Here is a 23,255-nt window from a genome sequence, read left to right as displayed (position 1 = left end):
TTAAAAGACCAAATGTAGTCCAAAGTACATTAGACTAGAATTTGCAGTCTTCTGGAAACAGACCTAACCTCGCTGCCACTAGACTAGGATCTATTCAAATCCGTTATTTAAATGTTGTTTTTACAGGGCTTCTGCTTTGGTTACAAAGGTTTGTGCCACAAAGACCTTGGTGCCCACCCATAACTCTATCTATTGAGTTGCATGACTGGGTGAGGGGAATAAAATAGATCAGTAGTCTTGTGGGTCAAATGTACTTCTGATAACTGAGGTGTCCAATAATTATCTGCAGTGTGTACCCAGCTTTAAGCTACATTAATACCACAGCTAATCTTATGTCATTGGAGCATAATATCATAAAACCAATGGTGCCAGGGCCACTGAAGTTCAGACAGCAATGGTGTTCGACAGACCCCACTGACTGTAATGGGGCATTTTTCTGACTTTGATGTGAACCTAGCCTTAGGGGAGAACTCCTGCAGGAGGATTTTCTTTTTCTAACTATGGCCATTGTGTTGGATATAATAAAAAATCTACTTACCCAGCATCCCCCGCAGCGATAGTCTTCCTGAGCTGCTGTGTGACTTTCATCTACAGAAGCACCCGGCCCAGCATGTCTTGTGTTGAGCACAGTGTAGGAATACTTCTTCAAATACTCAAATCTAATACACTGTTGGGCCAGGTTCACACTACAGAATTTCTGAGCAGATTTCTGCTTTGAAATCCCGCTATGCATTTCCGTTGCTGCAGTATACCAGTGCTGTCAGCGGGATTCTGCTACACAATGCACACCATGGAATTTCAGCGGTGGAGCTTTCTGCCACTGAAATCTTTCCACCAAAAGCTTGATCTTGTTCATTTGGTGGAATACTGAACAATATACATTGTAGTCTACGGGAACCAGCAACGTATGCGCTTTGTTAGTGCCTACTGTTTCAGTTGTCGACAGTTGCCTTTGGGATCTCCCCCTAGCGTAAGAAGTATTTTTGTCAATCAAATTACTTACGACCCACACATCTCTATGTATGAGGATGGAAACTGTCCCTGAATTGATAGAATAGCCTATGCATACACACTGTTATTGCCTATTGATTTAAATAGCTTATGACTAACTCACTGCCATTTCAATTTGTGCGATCAGACTGTTAAAGGTTGACTGCCTCGGTAATGTTGGCAAATCTTTTCCAACAGAATTTTTCTTTGTTTTCCAATATAAACCCATCAAGCCAATAGCTTATCTTTTATGAGTATGGGTACTTTTATGTAAAAGTGTAGAAAAGGAAAAAACAATTTAGCAACTTTAGGGGGGTTTCGTTTTTACGCAGTGCACTTAACAGTAAAAATGACATGTTCTCTTCATTCGGGGGATCGATTTAAATGCTACCCATGTATAAAGTGGAGGTACACTTTCCACAAGTCTGGGCTTGATTGTCACCAATAAATGGGTGTATAGAAAATATATGTAAAAAATTATGTAGATCCAGTGAAATAATTTAAAACAATTTATTATTACAATGATAGTGCTTGTGGTGTCCTTTGTAGGGCCCTTACATCGGACTCACCACGATAAGAAAGGTAGTGAACGTATAAAATATCCATAAAATGAAATGAAATAAAATAAAATAGACAGGTAAGAAAAAGTGCTGGTATCCCAGTGTGGCAAATAGTCTATAGCGCATATAGATGTATGCACGGAGTTCGTGCCTTGTATGGTTGATTACAAATATCTTATCGTCTGAGTAGCGATGTCTCTGTATAGCTCGTATCTGGTCAGGATACTGCATGCAGCAGCGTGTTGGTAAGGGGTTAAAATCAATGCGCTCTGTAGTACTGGCGTTTCCTTCTACCCTGGCAGCACAGGGATAGAGATTGGTGAGTGGGATATAGTCTCTTTATTGTAATCCTGTGGGTACATGAGGTTGCATTCTGCAGCGCTGGAGGCCCCTCAAATGTGGACCACTCTACCCCGGCGGCACAGGGAAAGTTTTGAGTGGATTTGGCACACTGTGCCTCTTACCAGCAATTTCCTGGAGCCTGGTTGCCGGAAAAAGGTTTTTGCCGGGGAGACATCCGCTAGTAGGCAGGATGCGTACAACCCCGGAAGCGTGCTCTGGTGAATTTCTTGTGATCCGGTGAATTTCTATCCCTGTGCCGCCAGGGTAGAGTGGAATACACGCAAGGAAACCCCAGTGCCGCAGAGCGCATTGATTTTAACCCCTTACCAACACACTGCCGCATGCAGTATCCTGACCAGATACGAGCTATACAGAGACATCGCTACTCAGTCTAAGATATTTGTAATCAACCATACAAGACACGATCTCCGTGCATACATCTATAAGCGCTATAGACTATTTGCCACACTGGGATACCAGCACTTTTTTACCCTGTATATTATATGTCTATATTATTTCATTGTATGAATATTTTATACATTCACTACCTTGCTTATTGCCTACAAAGGACACCACAAGCACTATCATTGTAATAATAAATTGTTTTACATTAATTCACTGGATCTACAAAAATTTTTATATATATTATTTATATTATATACACCCATTTATTGGTGACAGTCAAGCCCAGACTTGAGGAAAGTGTACCCCCACTTAATACATTGTTCGCAGGTTGTATGGGATACACAACCTTTTCCACATTAGTACTCGTCTGGCAGTAATACTATTGTCCTTATTGTCGGGTTGCAGCTCCCTATACACGTAAAATGCTACCCATGTTTACATGCTTTTCTATTATTGTACTGCTAATAAGTATACGCTTATTTTGTTTATAAAAAAAAAAAAGAGTATATTCAAAATTGGCCTATTCTGACCCCCTATAACCTTTAGTTGTTTATGGAGATTACTTTTTATTCCATTTTTCTGGGATGTGATATGGCCAGAAATCAGGAATTTTGGACTTAGTTATTATTATGACGTTCTCCGTAAGATGTCATTAACATTTATGCATTAATAATTTGAACATTTACATGGCGGTGCTGAATTTTTGTTACATTCCATTCTTTAATTCTTTTTAGGGTGGGGGGGGGGTGGCGATTTAAACTTTTATTCAGGCAGAGCTTATTCGCATTTTATTTTTTACCATTTTATATTTTCCTCAGTCCTTTATGGGACTATTTATAACAATCCGTGGATTACTATTACTGTTAATTTCTTTGCATTGGCACTAATCAGTGATATTGGCAATCTACTTGTATATTCTGCCTCTGTGGGCAGACAATACAAGAAGATCTCCAGAGAGGCAGGAGAGGAGAATGTATTTTTCCATTATGCCTGTGCTGCAGCAACTAAAGTAATAAACCATACCTTTCCTTATGCCGCTGGATTCTCTCTCCCATCCTCCGGCCTCTGTCTTCTTCCTGCTCTTGGTGTGTTAGAGGTCACACTGTGCTTGGCTATTTGCAGGCCGCAGAGATGCCCTGCCTTCGCCTGTGATGTAACAGGCCCTGGCATCAGGAAGGAGGCCAGGCCTGTTACATCACACTGCTGCTCAGCCTTTTTCTGGTCAAGATGGGACAAAGCTGTGGCCTGCAATTTAGCTATGCGCATTGTGACATGTCACGCACCAAAAGCAGGAAGAAGACTTGGGCCAGAAGACAGGGGAGCCATTTCAGCATCACTGGGAAGAGGCAGAAGATAAGTTATGGTTTATTTTAGTTGCAGCAGCTTGGGCATAATAGCAAAACAAATATACCAGTACCAGGACACAAGGACATACACTTACATCCATTGTTAAGGGATTAAGGAAGATCCACTGTACAGTGTTTACAAATACAAAGGAAGCTTAGTGTTTCCTACCACCCATTACTCTGAGCATTATCAAGCCTGCATTATGAAGAGTGCTTGTTTCTTGAAACCTCGGATGGTAGGAATCACTTATCTATCCTGTGGATTCGTAAATTTTGTACAGTGAATTTACCTCAATAAATGAGTCTGTTAAAGCTTGTGTACGTGAGTAATTTCTTCTGTGCGTTATGACAATGACGTGAATTTTTTTTTAGTATCCCCAGTTTTAATGGCCTATCTTCAGGATAGGATTCCATAAACATGTAACAAGTCTTGATGTGACAACCCCTTTTAAAGGGTAACTCTTATTTGAAGTAGGTTGCAGAATCCCATCTCCAACATGCTTGCAATGCAGTTCTAAATACTGCTCGCTTTAGTGGTGGCGAACTGTGTTGTTTGTAGATGGGATCCTGCCGCCTACCTCAAATGAGTTACCCTCTAAGCATCATAAAAAGAGAGGTCTGCCAACTTTCTATATTGTTTTGATTCCATGCTATATTTGAGAGATATATGCATAGAAAGCGATAAAGGATGGCACTGCTAAATATGTACTTCCAGTAGAGTCGATATATGATGTAGTGATTGTGAGTCAAAGGCCGGGATAATGAGTGCTCCGAAGTTCTTTCTGGTCAAAAGAACAGTTGTGTTTTCAGACGTGTCCTCCAGCAGTTTGTGCCTTTGAGCTCCCCAGTGCGCCAGCTACAACTACCCCGCTTGATGTGATGAGGACACGTCTGAAAACGCCAGTTGCGGTGAGTGCTGTTTATTGCATCTGCTCTTTTGTTGCCATACATTTAAGATCTGTGCTGTCCGGGAATTCAAATATGACCTGATCTCTTCCAGCTGATGCAGGATCATAACTATTTGTGTGAGCATAAGGACAGGGTTTTATTTTATTAGCGTTTGGATGTTAGTCTGAAGTTGAAGCAGGGTATATTATGATATTGCATTACCTTTTATTATACAATAAGTGTTACTGTCATTTCAAGCAACTATGCATAAATCAATACAAAAATGAATAGAAGAAGCAATAATGGAAATATAAGCATGTAAGAAACTATAAAAATATAAATGCTTTCTCCTTCACTTATCATGCTTCTTTCCCCCAACTTCTTATCTGTCCATCACTTAGGGGAATCCATCCAGCACAGCAAAGAAAGACTTTGAGCTTTTACTGAGGCATCAGATTACGCTGCCTATAGAAGTCTATGGAGAGGGAGTGCAGGAAGAGAGGTAGAAACAGACACTGCTGACTGTCCTCCCCTAGTGCTTATTCACAGCTTAAACTTCTCTAAAATGTCCTCTATGCTGTTGCTGCTTCTGAGGGTTTGCTACAGAGAGGTGGGAGAGCAACATATCTTGTTTCATATAGTGCATGGGAGCCATAAGAGGCTAGTCTTCTACCAGAAAGGACAGTTGCAGATTAAGATTTATTTAGGTAAAAATAGAAACTGTTTAATGCACATTTAAGGGTTTACTACATAAGAGCGTGCTTCAGACTGCCTTTCTTATCTTAAGAAAACGTTTATCTAAGAAACACTTATTATGTGATTAGTTATATTTCACAAGTATAGATGAGTGCTTTACGATCAGTCCCACAGCCTTGCGTATTAATATGCATATGACCCTGACTAGTAGTATGATTCTTAAATGGGTTATTCCCTTTGCATATGATATGGAAAACTTTGCATATGCTGTGAAAAATCTGTTTTGCTGGAGTCTGATTGCTGGGACCCTTACCAATCTTGAGATCAATAATTTGACAGCATGTATGCCTGGCAACAACTCCATTCACTTGAAATGGGACTTCTGACCATTGTACTTGGCATCTTCACATGACATTGATTGGGTTGGTGGGTAGGAATGCACACCTGCCACTCCATTCATGCTGGGACATTGACCTCCAGTTTTGTAATTGTGGGGTCCCAGAGGTCGTATATGAATAGGGACTACTTCTTCTAAACTGTAGAAAATAAAACCTTTAAAAATAAACCTGGTGTCTGAAGTCTGGGCTACACCTATTGGTCACACTTGACTGTTGAAGCAGTAAAACTTTATTGTTGTTTATTGTTCAACTGTTACTTTTCCATCTTCAGGTGTGTTGTGTGGACAGGCGATGAACGAGTCTTTTTCTACAATCCCACTACACGTCTTTCTATGTGGGACAGACCAGAAGATCTCATTGGAAGAGCTGATGTTGACAAAATCATTCAGGAGCCTCCACATAAGAGAGGGCTAGAGGATGATAAAAAATACTGTAAGTTGTTAATAAAGTTTAACAAACTGTGCTAACCTATAAAAATTGTTCTGGCAATTATAATATCCAGTATTTTTCTCCCAGGATTGATTTTATGAAATTTGTTACATATAAATGAGAACTTTAGAGTCTTACATCTTAATTTTATTACAGGAAGAAAGGCATGAGCATTACTTAAGATACTTATTTAAAACTTCAAGTTATACATTTTGTGTATCAGATAGAAAAGCACAGCTTTCTCTCCAGTTCTCTGTCAAACAGAAAGGGAAGCCTTACAAGAAAGAAATGCAATTGTGAACTGTAGTGCATTCCTTTTTGTGGGATGTTCTTATGTTTTTTTTTTTTAAATATATTTAACAGTCAAAGAAGATCAAGATTCAGCAGATGATGCTAATGATGATGAACCAATAAAAGCAAAGAAGAGAAAGTAAGTTTGGCAGTCAGCTTCACACAGGTTCTTAATAGATAAAAGGCTATTAACACCTTCCCACTTAACTTTTTTTTCTGGTTAGTTTTCTGAATGTGAAATGAAGCAATATATATTTATGTATTTATATAGCGCCTACAGATTCTGCAGCGCTTACAATTATGGGGTACAAACAAAGACAAGTATCAGACATAAAATTACACAATAACTATTCAAATAAGAGGTGTGTGGATATGTTGGGGCCAATTAGAGACTGTTATAGGCCTGTCTGAAGAGATGTGTTTTTAGGCCACGTTTGAAACTATGGATGTTGTTGTTGAGTCTGAGGGATTGCATTCCAGAGAACCGGTGCAGCACGAGTGAAGTCTTGGAGATGGGAGTGGGAAGTTTGGATTATAGAAGATGTTAGTGTGAGGTCATTAGCAGATCGGAGAGAATGTGTAGGATGGTAGACAGAGATGAGAGAGGAGATGTAGGGAGGTGCAGCATTGTGGAGAGCGTTGCGTGTGAGACTGAGGATTTTGTACTGTATTCTGGACTAAATTTGTAACCAGTGTAGTGACTGGCACAGGGAGGATGCGTCGGTGTAGCGGCTGGAGAGGAAGAGGAGTCTGGCTGCGGCATTAAGGATGGACTGGAGAGGAGAGAGTTTGGAGAAAGGAAGGCCTATTAGTAAAGAGTTACAGTAGTCGACGCGGGAGTGAATCAAAGCAATAATGAGAGTTTTAGCAGTTTCAGTAGTGAGAAACGGGCGGATTCTTGAAATGTTTTTGAGATGCAGGTGACAAGAACGTGAAAGAGACTGAATATGGGGAGTGAAAGACAGATCAGAGTCAAGTATAACTCCAAGACAGCGAGCCTGCTGCCCGGGAGTTATGGTAGTACCACATATTCTAGTCTTCATTAAATATTTCCTAAAATTTTGCTGCTGCTCAGATACAGAGGCATCTGGCAGTGGCATATCCACGTTCCCCATTAACAACACATCCAGCCAAGCTAAAACGAGTGCTCAGATAAATCCATCAGGCAAACATTTTGCTCTGTGCTGGAAAGAGCACCAGATTTACACCAGCTTAAAATATGGACAGAAGGGGGAGAATCCTTGGGAACCAGCTCACAAAGGTTGTACAAAGGTGTCCATAGCCTTTATGCAGCTGGTAGGTGGTTTCTGACAATTTGTAAGGTGAAATCCATTTAATTCTGACATTGTTTCATAGATCTGTCCATACATGAAGTTATACTATTTGTAATATTTGTATGCCTTATTAATTTACATTTTACTTTTTTTGTATATCAGCTTTTTTGTGATTGTATGTATTTAATATAAGTGAACTGTGCATTTGGAGGACTGAAAATGGCACTTTCTCCATCGGCTCCATTGGGGGACACAGACCGTGGGTGTATGCTGCTGTCTCTAGGAGGTGTCACACTATGATAATAAAAGTAGTCTCCTCCCAGCAGGATATACCCGCCTTCAGGCCCTGAGGTAATCATTTTAAACTTAGTGTCTGAAGGAGGTGGACATGGTCTAGATTTCTCCAGACAGGGTCTTCTGATTTTTTGTTTTCCTAGTTAGGGACGTGTTAGTTTTTTATTCTTTTTTCTTTCCTGTTTTCAGGTGGGGACTCAGGGACTCCGGTTCCCTGTTTCCCTATTGCGAGTAAGGGGGCACAGACATTGCGTATATGCGCTGTTCACCCCCCCTCGCCAACGCTCAGCGCCTGGGTTGGTACCTCATGGGTCCGGGTCCCCCTATTTACCTGCTTGCGTCGCTCGCGCATAGCAGCCAGGCGTGATTCAGGTGACAAAAGCTGACTGAAGACTTCATTAGGTAAGTTCTTCTGACTGAGGTAAGTACTTTCCCTTTTCTCCTTAGGTGCGGACTTGCATCCTGTGGAGACCCCCTGTTTTTGGCCCACCTTTTCAGGTTATAGGGCTGGCTTATACAGGGGCTGGACTTTTTATTCTGGGGGAGCAGTGGCATTTTAGGGGGCATGTAATCTGTGTTTTACTTCACTGTGTGTGTGTGGTTACTTATATGCGGCTGACAGCCGCGGCGCTTGTAGGGGCCGGGCGCTCCGAGCGCCGGCTTACTTTCATTTTCTCCGGCAGTCCCTGCCGGCGTATAGGCCAGGCCGCCCACGCTATTCCCCTGAGCGCATATGCGGCTGACGTGCGCTCGGGACAAGGAGCGGGCGCCATTACAGCTTCTTCTCGGCCAGTCTGTAGTTCCGCCCACAGGGCTGTCGGAGCTCTTTAGAGGTGCGAAGTAGCCTCCAATCAGCGCCGTGGGCGCGATTTTCAGTTAGTGCCTCTGCTTCAGGCACAAACATCGCTCCTCCAGAGGACTGCCTCCACTCGTTCACATTCTCCTGGTGGACGAGGCTTCCGAGTCGGCATCTGACTCAGAGGACCGCTCGGACTCAGTTGAAACGGTGAACTCATTGGTGACCGCCATAAGAGACACCTTTCACTTAGAGGACCCAGGATCTTTGGATGCCACTCCAGGAGTATCCTTTCATCGTGCTAAGCTAGCACCTCAAAGGTTCAGCTCTCACGCTGACTTTGACGCCATTCTGGATTCTGCATGGAAACATCCAGACAAGAGGTTCCCGGGAATCAAGACGTTATCCATTTGATAAGGACCTTGTCACTAAGGTGGATCCACCAATCTCCCGGATCTCTAAGCCGACTACACTACCACTGCCTTCAAGGATTCCACGGACAAAAAGGTAGAATCCTTAGCGAAGTTTGCCTCTGAAGCAGCTGGCTCTTCTCTTCTTCCCATCTTCGCCTCGACATGGGTGTCCAAGGCTCTGTCGGAGTGGTGCCTAAAGCTCCATCAGAGTATCCTAGCGGGATCCCCCCCAAAGGATCTGTCTGCTCTAGCTCTCCAATGTTCTAAAGCTGGGGACTTCCTGTGCGCGGCTTCCATGCAGTCAGCCCGTTGTTCTGCCTTTGCTGTGGGTCACCTAGCGGCTTTCCGGCGCTCTATGTGGCTTAAAGCTGGGCATGCGGATGCCGCTTCCAAAAGGTCTCTCACTGAGCTTCCCTTTACTTTTACATTCAGGACTCTTGGGTCAGAGACGTGGTGTCCAACGGTTACCGAATCGAATTCGCCTTCCTTCCGAGTGATCGCTTTTTTCGATCCCGGGCTCCCCGGTCTCCTTTTCTGGCGAAGCAATTTCGAGAGGCTCTCCAATCTCTGCTTTTCCAAGGGGTTATCGTTCCTGTTCCTCCAGGGGAACGGTTTCAGGGTTTCTATTACAATATTTTTGTGGTTCCCAAGAAGGACTGTTCTGTGCGACCAATCCTAGACCTCAAGTGTCTCAACCGTCATCTTCTTATCGGCCACTTCCGAATGGAATCTCTGTTCGGTGGTGGCATCCCTGGAACAAGGGGAGTTTCTTCCTCGGTGGACATCAAGGATGCCTACCTCCATGTCCCAATATTTCCAGGCCATCATCGGTACCTCCGCTTTGTTTCCGGAGGGGAATTTTCAATTCGTAGCCCCCCCCTTTGGCCTGGCCACGGCTCCTCGGGTCTATACCAAGATCCTTGCGCCAGTGATGGGCCTGTTACGGTTGAGGGGAGTCTCGGTGATACCCTATTTATTTATTTTATTTATTTATTTATATAGCGCCTACAGATTCCGCAGCGCTGGACGACCTTCTCATCAAGGCTCCAACCAGAGCCCAGACTCTGGAGAATGTGGAAGTCTCTCTCCACACTCTGGATCACTTCGGGTGGATGGTCAACTGGGACAAGTCAGTCCTCTCTCCTACCCGGTCTCTAACCTGCTTGGGACTTCGCTTTGACACGGCCTCTGCCCGACTGCCTCCCGCCGGACAAACGTCTGGCGCTTCTGTCGGGGGTCCGCTCCCTTCGGACCCAGGTCTCAGTCTATATCCGCACTTGTATGGAAGTCCTGGGTTGGATGGTGGCAACTGTGGAGGCCGTACCCTTTGCCCAGTTTCATTACCGCCCTCTTCAACTGGCGATTCTCTCTCGGTGGGACAGGTCTCCTCTGTCCCTCGATCGTCAGATTGTTCTCCCTCGCAGGGTCCGTCAGTCTCTGCTCTGGTGTCTCCACTCCCCCTGCTTCTCCAGGTCGGTCATTTCTTCCCCTTCACTGGCAGGTAGTTACAACGGATGCCAGCCTGTTGGGCTGGGGTGCCGTGTTCAGGAATTGGACGGTTCAGGGACTCTGGTCTCCCCGAGAGGCCCTTTTTCCGATAAATATTTTGGAATTACGGGCGATTCTTCTTTGTCTTCTTCATTGGGAGTTCCGGCTTCAGTCCCGTCCTGTCCGCGTCCAGTCGGACAATGCCGTGGCGTACATAAATCGACAAGACGGCACTCGCAGCTCGGCAGCCATGGCCTAGGTGACCAAGATTCTCATCTGGGTGGGAAGCAAGGTTCTGGCCATTTCGGCGATCCACATTCCGGGAGTGCTCAACTAGGAAGCGGACTTCCTCAGTCGGTCCTCACCCGACCCCGGCGAGTGGTCTCCACATCCAGAGGTCTTCGCAACTCTGCGACCTCTGGGGCTTCCATACGTGGACCTCTTCGCGTTCCGGCACAATCGGAAGATCCTTCCTTTTTGTGTCCAAGTCCCGGGACCCTCAGGCTCTGGCCGTGGACGCCCTAGTGATTCCTTGGGCGGGGTTTGCCCTACCCTATCTGTTCCCTCCCCTTCCGCTCCTTTCCAGGGTTCTGAGGAAGCTCAAAACAGAGGACGTCCCCGCCATTCTGGTAGCTCCAGATTGGCCCCGAAGGTCGTGGTACGCCGACGTAGTTGGGCTCCTGGACGCCGCTCCACTGCACCTTCCGCTCCGTCTGGACCTGCTCTCTCAGGGTCCTCCTTGCCACCCCAATTTACAGTCGCTGCATTTGACGGCGTGGCGATTGAGACCGCTGTTTTGAGGGCCCGCGGGTTCTCTTCCCAAGTCATTCACACCATGCACAGGGCTCGTAAGCCCTCCTCCGCAAGAATTTACCACCATACTTGGCGGTCTTATTTTCATTGGTGTGAAGCTCAGGACTTCTCCCCTGTAGCCTTCTTGTTTCCCCGTCTTCTCTCCTTTTTGCAGTCTGGTTTGGAACTGGGGTTGTCTCTCAGTTCCTTTAAAGGTAAGTTTTCGGCCCTTGCTTTTCTTTTCCAGCAGCCTCTGGCTTCTAATTCTCATGTCCGGACCTTCCTTCAAGGAGTGGCGCATGCTGTTCCTCCTTATCGGTCACCCTCTCCCCCTTGGGACTTGAATCTGGTTCTGAGTGCCCTCCAGGGTGAACCCTTTGAGCCCCTTAGAGAGGTGTCTCTCAGCCTCCTTTCTTGTTGCTATCACCTCCATCCGGAGGGTGGCTGAATTGGCAGCTCTCTCCTGCCGTTCTCCGTTTCTGGTGATCCACCAGGACAAGGTTGTTTTCCGGCCAGATCCTTCCTTTTTGCCTAAGGTGGTTTCGGCCTTTCATCTCAATGAGGACATTGTCCTCCCGTCTTTTTGTCCTGCTCCTTCTCATCCTAAGGAGCGCTTACTACACAAGCTAGATGTAGTTCGGGCTGTTCGGTCTTATCTCTCCATCACTTCTTCGTTTTGTCAGTGTGATTCCTTTTTCGTCCTTATGGAAGCTCGTCATAAGGGACAGTCTGCTTACAGTCGCTGTAAGGGGAAGATTCCTCCTTTCAGGGTTGTGGCTCATTCTACCTTTTCTGTTTGGGCACCCTAGGCTCTCCAGAATAGAGCCTCGACCTTGCAGATTTGCAAGGCAGCTACCTGGTCGTCTTTGCACACTTTCTCGAGGTTCTACCGAGTTCATACCTTCGCATCGGCTGATGCTAGTCTGGGCCGTAAAGTGTTGCAGGCGGCAGTGGAACGGCCATCTGCCTGACTGCTTATCTGCCCACCCAAGGGACTGCTTTGGTACGTCCCACGGTCTGTGTCCCCCAATGGAGCCGATAGAGAAAAGGAGATTTTTGTTTACCATAAAATCTTTCTCGAAGGATCCATTGGGGGACATAGCTCCTGCCCTTTTTTGGGATTTCCTTTGGTTCTCTGTCCGAGGGTGTGTTCAGTTATGTTTTTCTCTTCTGGTTCTCGGACAGTTTGGGTTTTCTTTGACCTTTTGGTCCTCTCCTATTGCTCTGGAACTTAAACTGATTACCTCAGGGCCTGAAGGCGGGTATATCCTGCTGGGAGGAGCAGACTTTTTTTTTTTTAATTACCATAGTGTCAGACCTCCTAGAGACAGCAGCATACACCCACGGTCTGTGTCCCCCAATGGATCCTTCGAGAGAGAGATTTTACGGTAAGTAAACAAAAATCTCCTTTTTTGGCATAAGCCAGTAGACATTCATAGCAGTAAAAGTGTCATTCTTGTGATGGGTTTTATTTTTTGGCTAACTGCATGTAAACATCTACAATTTTTTCGTTTGTTTAGGAAGGAAGAAACAGAGTCAGACAAAGAGACTGCTATGGAGGCTGAAATCAAAGCCGCTCGTGAGCGAGCTATTGTTCCACTGGATGCTCGAATGAAACAGTTCAGAGATATGTTGCTGGAGAGAGGGGTTAGAAAATCATCTTTTGAGATGTATATAAATCTTTTCTGATTTTTGCACACGAGTCACTAAATCCTCAATAACAGGGTTTTTATCCACCATGGTAACAAATTGCTTTCCTCCACTTAAAGGTCAATTCCCATCTTTTGAAGTGAATGTGTAATTTTACCAATATATATTACCTTATGATCATTAGGCATCCGACCCACCATTTAAGCACTGCCTGTCCTACATAGTTTTTCTCTATACAGCTGCTCCCTTCATCCCATTGCAGGAAACTTCAACACCTTCCTATTCAAGTGAATTGAGCAGTTCCCTGCACAATTCATTACCAGGAGCCACTCCTCCTCACCGATTGTAAAGTGACGACATATTCTAGCAGCAGGCGATCACTTTATGAGATGGGAATAATCTTTACAATTAGTAAAATACATATGTTGTTATATTGTAACTTTATTGGAGCAGAAATGTTCATCATAAGAGATTAGAAATGTTTGCGTTGTCACCATTTGTCTCCGTTAACTTTGCATTGACACACACAACCTTTTTTGGACAAGGCCACTGCTGTTTCAGAAGCAGATTTTTTTGAGGATGTGGATGCAGAAGGAGAACTTGAAGTCCTCTTTTATATGGTCTTAATAAATTTGCTTTTTTTACAAGTACAGTGGTCCTTCAGGTTATAATAGTTGCAGCTTAAAGGGGTTAGCCAGCCAGCCAAATTTTTTTTTACATTTGTACTCTGGCAGGCTGAAAATAACCACTCATACTTACCTTTTTAAACCTTCTCTACTCTCTCGTCGACGCCTTTTTCACAGAGCTCTACTGCGCTATGTGCAGTGGTGTCTAACCAGTTGGCATCGAATGCTGCTGACCATATTCCTGAAAGCACAGTTCCTTAAAAAGGTGGGCTCTGTGAATTAGGTGGCTACGGTGGTGCAGGGTAGGCAAGTATGTATCATTTTATTTTAATTTTTTTTCTTCATGCTGCCTGAGCAGTTATTAAAAAATAACTAGCTGGTTGGAAAACATCCCAATGTACTGTCACCCGCAGCGTAATTCATGCTGCTGATGAACCAACAGCGGTCAGAAGAGAAAGCTTCCACCTGTGGCTGGGTAGCTCTGTGCGTCCACTCATAGCGACAGATTTTCTTCTGTAGACACAGTGACTGCTTGTAGCAGATGTGCAGCAGGAAATCTGACACTACGAACGGACACATAGCTACCCAGCTGCAGCAGGAAGCTTGCTCTTTTCGCTGCTGTTGGCACATCTGCAGCGTGAAACACTCTGTGAATGCGTTCCGTGTGGCCCTACTCTTAAATGGGCACTGTTAGATTCAAAAACTTTTTATATGTTGTATATCTTGGCAAAACATTAACTTTTCTAATATACTTCATAAGAAAACGTTATTTCCTTGTTATAGAAATCATGGCTTATAAAATCATGGTTTTGTCCAAGCTGAAGCACAGGCATGGACAAAGTCCAGTAAGTGAGGGTGGGCTAGCACTCCTCTGTGCTCTCATGTCTGAGAGAACAGGAGAGAGCACAGAGGAGTCCTCAGACAGAGGAGTGCTAGCCCACCCTCACTTACTGGACTTTGTCCATGCCTGTGCTTCAGCTTGGACAAAACCATGATTTTATAAGCCATGATTTCTATAACAAGGAAATAACGTTTTCTTATGAAGTATATTAGAAAAGTTAATGTTTTGCCAAGATGTACAACATATAAAGTTTTTGTATCTGACAGTGCCCATTTAAAGCAGTACTGTCATTAAAAGCAACAGAGACCTGCTGCGATCCTGAGGTTTTAGTTGGGGAAATCAGCAGTATGGTGCTCAGCTTCCCAGCAGGATGAGCAGTCCGTCCATTTTATTACATAGGAGTCTATGCAGATTAATATGTCAGAAATTATTTTTAATTACAGCTACTGAAGAGATAATGGAAACTGAAAGTGTTACTGTACTTGTTTCATGTTGGTTGGATGTGTTGCCAATGGGGAAAGTAGATAAGGTTTTGTAAGGTTTTCCAGCCTTAGAAAATTAATTGCCAATACTCTGGATAGACTGCCATTATAAGGTTGGTGCAGGGCTCACACCTGCAGGAACATGTGGGAACTTAGTTCCTGCACTTCTCCACAGCAGAAACACCGTTCCCATTAGCAGGACCAGTCCTTGAGTTGAAATCTTGGTTGAGTTCCCACACTTTGAATTTTTTTATTTTTTTCCCAAGGACTTGACCCCTGGTTTGGTGGGGGCCTGACTCACCACCTATCGGCTGATCTGTGGTGCAGACCCTATAAACCACTCTGTAATCTTATGTAAGCCAAAAGTTTTGTATTCTGTTTTTTTATTCTGAATCGTTTAAAGGGGTACTCCGGCCCTGAGACATCTTATCCCCCATCCAAAGGATAGGGGATAAGATGTTTCACCGTGGGGGTCCCGCCGCTGGGGACCCCCGTAATCTTGTATTCTCCATCCACTTGTTTGAGCTGCACGCCACCCCCTCCCATAGACTTGCATAGCGGGGGGTGACGTCACACGGGGGGCAGAGTCGGGACATCACGATACTCCGACCCCGTGGGCTCTACCCGGCAGTTTGTGAACTGGCAACGCGGCGTGCAGCTCAAACAGGTGGGTAGCGAATACAAGATTGCGGGGGTCCCCAGTGGTGGGACCCCCGCGGTGAGACATCTTATCCCCTATCCTTTGGGTAGGGGATCAGATTTCTCAGGGCCAGAGTATCGCTTTAAATTTTAAATGAGTGAGAATTAGGGCTGCGACTAACGATCCTTTTCATAATCGATTAGTTGGCCAAATATTTGTTTGATCAGATAAAAAAAAAAATCGCTTTAGGGGACCAGGAAAGAGTCAAAGTGGTTATCCAGCAGGAGTTTAAAAATTAAAAAAAGCTCTCCTCCAGCACTCCTGTGGTGCCTCCAGTTTCCTGCTCTGGTCCCTGGCTGCCATCCTCTTTCTGAGCTGCAGCGGGAAGCTTGGGACCGGAGTAATACTGGCACTGCTGCCTCTGGATGAGCAGCTGTATGTCACTGTGGGCCCCAACGTCATTCTGGGTCCAAGCATACACTGCAGCTCAGGAAGAGGATCACAGCCAGGGACCAGAGCAGGAGGTTTTGAGGTGAGAATTTTTATATATATATATATATATATATATATATATATATATATATATATATATATATATATATATATATATATATATATATATATATATATATATATATATATATATATATATATATATATATATATATATATATATATATATATATATATATATATATATATATATATATATATATATATATATATATATATATATATATATATATATATATATATATATATATATATATATATATATATAATTAATATATATATATATATAATTAATATATATATATATAATTAATATATATATATATATAATTAATATATATATATATAATTAATATATATATATATAATTAATATATATATATATAATTAATATATATATTAATATATATATATATAATTAATATATATATATATATTTAATATATATATATATATTTAATATATATATATAATTAATATATATATATATATATATTAATATATATATATATATATTAATATATATATATAATATTAATATATATATATAATATTAATATATATATATAATATTAATATATATATATAATATTAATATATATATATAATATTAATATATATATATAATATTAATATATATATATAATATTAATATATATATATAATATTAATATATATATATATATATATATATATATTTATTAATATATATATATATATTTATTAATATATATATATATATTTATTAATATATATATATATATTTATTAATATATATATATATATTTATTAATATATATATATATATTTATTAATATATATATATATATTTATTAATATATATATATATATTTATTAATATATATATATATATTTATTAATATATATATATATATTTATTAATATATATATATATATTTATTAATATATATATATATAATTAATATATATATATATAATTAATATATATATATATATATTAATATATATATATAATATTAATATATATATATAATATTAATATATATATATAATATTAATATATATATATATATATTTATTAATATATATATATATATTTATTAATATATATATATATATTTATTAATATATATATATATATTTAATATATATATATAATTAATATATATATATAATTAATATATATATATAATATTAATATATATATATAATATTAATATATATATATAATATTAATATATATATATAATATTAATATATATATATAATATTAATATATATATATAATATTAATATATATATATAATATTAATATATATATATAATATTAATATATATATATAATATTAATATATATATATAATATTAATATATATATATAATATTAATATATATATATAATATATATATATATAATATATATATATATCCCTTTAATGGGAGGAAGTGGGAACCGCAACTTGAAGAGTTAACAGGGGGAATAGAAATGAGATAATGGAGTGGAAAGAGAAGGGGCAGCACCTGAAAGGTTTACAGGGGGAAAAGGAACAGCACATGAAGGGTTAACAGGGGAGAAAGAGGACAGAATTTCAAGGGTTTACAGGGGGGGGGGGAAGAAAAGGGACAGCAACTAAAGGGTTAGCCTATGAGGCAGATCCTCGCTGCGGGGGGAGGAGGAGCAGTTCAAAGATCTTGGCCATCCTTCCTGCACCAGGACCTTGAAGGCAGGTGTCAGGAATGAAGGCTGCTTGTGACAGGAGGCGGTACTTACTGGTGATGCTGGCGCCTGCTTCCATGCACTCTGTGCTACAGATAGGCCGCAATACTTGCTGCAGGTCAGCAGCATCTATTGATTTCTAGGCCATGCCCCCTAAACTACTGACAAATTGATGATGGAAATCGCTGACAACTATTTTCAGTATCTAATTTAATCGATAACATTGATTAATCATTGCAGCCATAGTGAGAATCAGCTGCCAAAGAAATGTCAACTATATTATAAAGTACGTCCCCTCATCCAGAGAAAAGGGAATGACAGGACCAAAGCCTACAGGGGGAGATTTATCAAAACCTGTGCAGAGGAAAGTTGCACTTGCCCATAGCAACCAATCAGATCCCTTCTTTCATTTTTAACAAGGCCTCAGCAAAATGGAAGAAGCAGTCTGGTTGCTATGGGCAACTTTTCCTTGGCACAGGTTTTGATAAATCTCCCCCACAGAGCCTTATCTGTGACACTTATGTCATTAACTCATCTACTCTATAATGATAATGGAATGACTTTGCTCATTCTGTCCCAGTCTGTACCACAAAGCAGACAAGTCATATACAGAAAACAAGAAGCATTGGGGCCAATTCACGTGGCGGAATCCAGCAGAAAAGTTCCACTCAGAAATTTCAGGGCAGCAGCCTCCCAATGTTTTTAATGTGATTCTGCACTGTGCACACAGAAGTCTACAGTTGCCACGCATGTAATGTCCGGCTGGAAGTTTGAGAAAGTTTGAGATCAAATGATACCACCCGCAGGGTTAATCTCTTAAAGATTATGACCTATTCTCTAGTTAGGCATTATGGAATTTAGGTAAAAAGAAGCATTCTAAAATGTTAATGATGGGTTTAGGGAAAAAAGCTATATAGAATAATTGGTTTTACATTTAGAAAGTGTTTTGGCATATGTTTGTAGTGCAAATGTTCTTTTACAACTTCCAGGTGATGGTGACCTGCTATGAATACACTCCTATTGCATGCTTTGTGGGCATTGAAAGGGTTATGTGTCTCCAACCTTCACAAGGCGCATTATGCATCTTCAAGGGTTGCCTTTAAAGCAGGCTGTAAATGTCACTCAGTAGAGGCTATTTTAATGAGTTATTAGCTGCTGTCACCTCTGTGTAATTAGAACCAAGTGTCTCATGCCAATTAGTGTTGGAAATGCTCGATCCTCACTCCCTGCTGGGCCTCATGTATAAGTGATGCTGGGTTTCTGCTCTGGCCTCTTTTTAACAGATACCATATAGGTTTACAAACATTTTCTGTGGCCCCTAAGCTTTTATTACTATAATAAGCAACTCTTTTATTTTCTGGTTCTCTTGTGTTCTTTCTCTATGTAGGTATCGGCATTCTCCACTTGGGAAAAGGAGCTCCACAAGATTGTATTTGACCCTCGGTATTTACTCCTTAATCCCAAAGAAAGGAAACAGGTAAAGCAACACATGGTGATCATATAGTTTACCATGAATAGTGGCACATATAGGGGGAGATTCATCAAAACCTGTGTAGAATTGTTGCTCTGTTGCCATGGCAACCAATCAGATTGCTTTTTTTTTTTTTTTTTTTTTAAAGAAGCAATCTGGTTGCAATGGGCAACTGCACCACTCTTCCTCTATACATGTCCCATAGTCCCAAAAGTAGGGAGGAAAAGGGGTTCAGTTGCCTTTAGCAACCAATCAGATTGATGCTTTTTCAGAGGCCTTTTTAAAGTTAGTCATGCACATAAAATATAGCTGACAGCTGGCTATAACAATATCTGTTAACCAAATGGTTGTCTGGCCAACATATGTGTCTCCTGATCCCACCTACAGCTGAGCATGCATGTGTTCTGAACAGGGAGAGGAAAGACTGCTGCGGCCAGAGGAGTCTATATCCTTAAGAACAAAAGGGTCAAGAAGATGAAATCCAACATGTCTTCACCTTCTCTCCCATGATAGCAGGATAGGTCTCAATACACATTAGATCAGTGGTCTTCAAACTTTAGACCTCTAGATGTTGCAGAACTACAACTCTGAGCATGCCTAAACAAATGTTGGGTGTCTGGATATGCTGGGAGTTGTAGTTTTGTAACCTCTAAAGGTCCACAGTTTGGAGACCACTGCATTATATGGTTGGCTGGTCCCACTGATAGTCAGGTTCGGTGTGTATGACCAGCGTTACATTTAAAAGGAAAGAGTCTGACATGACACCTTCCTGTTTCTATTGGCTCTGCTGTAGAATACAAGGATGGTTGTAGAAGTTATTACAGCTCCTGCTTTATTCAGTAAATGCTGTCTTGTTTAAAACAAGAAATGTAAAAAAAAACTTGAGCTATATTATATTGCAGTTCACTTATATTCATTTGTGCTGTCAGCCAAAGTGAATCTGTATGTCTGCAAACTGTAAGACATGTGAGTCAGTAATAAATGAGTGTGTTTTTAGTCATGTGCCATAGTTATTATAACTTTACGTTCATTGTCCACATTGCTTCTGCCTCCTTCCTTGTGTCCATAGGTGTTTGATCAATATGTAAAAACCAGGGCAGAAGAGGAAAGGAGGGAAAAGAAAAACAAGATAATGCAGTCAAAGGAAGACTTCAAGAAAATGATGGAGGAGGCAAAGATTAACCCAAGGTTTGACATTCAAATGAAAAGAAAAAGTTGAAGGCCACATATTCATGGAGGTTTAACTCTTTCAGATTGGTTTCTTGGATGTTAAGCATTGTTGTGCATTTGCCATGTGTGCCATGGTGTTAAGGTCACTCTGAAAAGTTATGAAATGTGACACTTATGACATGTCAAAAGTTTTTTATTTTAAGGATTGTTCAGACCCCATCAATTGCTACATAGAGTATGGAGAAGAGCGTAATTGAGAGCTTTACTTCCCACCTCTGTAAGTCTATGCAGGGAGTTGGGGAGTGAAGTGCTCAGCCACACTTTTATCTAGCCAGACCCTGACTGATCAAAACGTTATGAATGTCTGTGTCACCTGCCAAAAGTACTTTAAAAAGTTCACATGCTGCAGATTTGCAGATCAGTTGCAGAAAATGTGCAGTGTTTCTGTTCTAAAACAATAGAAGTATTTGAAATCAGTTAAATATCTGCTGCAGATTAGTTGCAGAAAACCTAAAGCATGTGAATGTACACTTAGTGACAGAAACATTTTAAATGCTTGCTAACTTTGTGGTCCCTAGCATGAAAAGGGCTGGCCATTTTTTATTTTTGCACTTTTGTTTTTTCTTCCTCACCTTCTAAAAATCATAACTTTAAAGGGTACCTCGCATAAAAAAAAACTTTTGATATATTATAGATTAATGTATGCAGAATAACTTCACAATTGCATGTTATTAAAAAATATGCTTCTTTCTATTTAATTTTCCACTTTGAAGAAATGACCACTAGGGGTCTCCCTACCAGTCCTGGCAGCAAGCATTTCAGACTCATGCTGGAGTCCTAAACACTACGAGCTGCCAGTCTGCTTTGTTCACAAAGGAGAACACTCAGAGCTGCCAGCCTAAGTATTTAGGACTCCAGCATGAGTTAGAAATGCTTGCTGACAGGACTGATCGGGAAAAATACAATAGAAAGAAGCATATTTTTCATTAACATGCTATTGGAAAGTTATTCAACATTCATTAATCTAAAATATATCAAAAGTTTATTTGATGAGAGGTACCCTTTACATTTTCCACCTACAGGCCCATAAGAGCTTGTTTTTTGCAGAACCAACTTGTAATGACAATTGCCAATTGTAATGACATGAATTATTTCACCACAAAATCTACGGCGAAACCAGAAAAAAAATATTTGTAGGGCAAAAGTGGGAAAAAAACAACATTTTGTAATTTTGAGGGCTTCCGTTTCTACACAGTGCTCTTTTTGGTAAAAATGACACCTTCTGTAGGTCGATACGGTTACAAGGATACCTAACTTTATTTTATTTTACTACCTAAAATTTTTTTATAACTACATGCACCAAATTAGTATGTTTTAAATGGTCATCTTCTGTCCTCTAACTTTTTTTTATTTTTCCGTATAGAGGGATGTATGAGGGCTCACTTTTTGCACCGTGATCTGAAGTTATTAGTACCATTTTTATTTTGATGGGACTTTTTGATCACTTTATATACAATTTTTTATTTTTTTGGGGGTATACAAAGTGCTCAAAAATATGCAATTTTGGACTTTGCTATTATTTACTACGTAAATGCCATTGACCGTGCGGTTTAATTAACGTTATATTTTTATAGTTGGGATATTTGTGCATGGAAAGTTAATGTTTTTTAAACTTTTGGTAAACTTTTTTACACTTTTAGTCCCTTAGGGAACTTGTAGAAGGAATCATTAGATTCCTCATACAAATCAATGTAGTTCTATAGAACTACATTGATCTCTGTGCTCTGCGCTCAATTAATAAAGCCTTTATTAATATCAGTGCCGCAGCCAGCACTGGAGGAGAGGTAAGCGCTCAGAAGTGTATCGCTCCTCCGTGATCACGCTGTGGGGGGGTTGGTCAGGGGATTGGTTAAAGGTCCCTTTAGACGCCGCTGTCAGCTTGACAGCGGCGATCTAAATGGTTAACGGCTAGATGCCACGATCGACGCGTGTTGGCGATTAACAGCGGCCCTTAGCTATAGGAATCAGCTAGGGGTTGGCCGTTATGGCATGGGCACGAGTCAGGAGCCTGCGCCATACACTGGTTGCCATCTCGGGACAGGCCGGCTCATCCTTAGACAGCAATCGGTAAAATAAACTTTTGTTTGGAAGGAATGGTACCATAAATAAAAAATGAGCTAACAATTTCCAGATGCTGTGTTTCTCTTCCTGCATTAGTTCCTGCTAACAGCTGAATGCAGCAGGAGTTCAAAGCACTGTGAGGAAAGAGGGACAGATGAATGCATAGCACTGTCATGACAGAGGGACAGATGAATGCATAGCACTGTCATGACAGAGGGACAGATGAATGCATAGCACTGTCATGACAGAGGGACAGATGAATGCATAGCACTGTCATGACAGAGGGGACAGATGAATGCATAGCACGGTCATGACAGAGGGACAGATGAAAGGGGTACTCCACTGTTAGACATCTTATCCCCTATTCATAGGATAGGGGATAAGATATCTTATCGTGGGGGGCCACTGCTGGGGGCCCCGTGATACCTCAGCAGCCCGGAGCTAAGTTTTCTCCGAGGTTGATGACGGGCGATGCAGGTGAGGGGGCATCGTGACATCACGTCCACCCCCTCAATGCAAGTCTATGGAAGCGGCTTCCCGCCCCTCCCATAGACTTGTATTGAGGGAGCAGGGCCTGACATCACGAAGGGGCGGGTCGTGACGTCGCGATTCCCTGTCCCCTGCACCGCCAGTCATCGGC

At 41.3% G+C, this 23,255-nt stretch overlaps 1 protein-coding gene across 4 annotated transcripts in view; it reads left to right on the top strand.

Annotated features, from left to right (window-relative positions):
- The window catches only part of TCERG1 (transcription elongation regulator 1), a 69,975-nt gene that overhangs the window by 31,057 nt on the left and 15,663 nt on the right, over positions 1-23,255 (top strand). For all 4 annotated transcript variants that reach the window (XM_056574875.1, XM_056574874.1, XM_056574878.1 and 1 more), the window contains exons 10-14: positions 5,897-6,057; positions 6,418-6,484; positions 12,923-13,049; positions 19,241-19,330; positions 20,394-20,512. In XM_056574875.1, coding sequence (XP_056430850.1) covers positions 5,897-6,057; positions 6,418-6,484; positions 12,923-13,049; positions 19,241-19,330; positions 20,394-20,512 — 564 coding nt within the window. The remainder of the gene's footprint in view (positions 1-5,896; positions 6,058-6,417; positions 6,485-12,922; positions 13,050-19,240; positions 19,331-20,393; positions 20,513-23,255) is intronic.

This window comes from Hyla sarda, chromosome 4 (assembly GCF_029499605.1).
Source record: "Hyla sarda isolate aHylSar1 chromosome 4, aHylSar1.hap1, whole genome shotgun sequence".
In the NCBI taxonomy this organism is placed as follows: domain Eukaryota; kingdom Metazoa; phylum Chordata; class Amphibia; order Anura; family Hylidae; genus Hyla; species Hyla sarda.
Note: the sequence above shows the minus strand (reverse complement) of the source record. Positions and strands in the feature narration are given on the sequence as shown.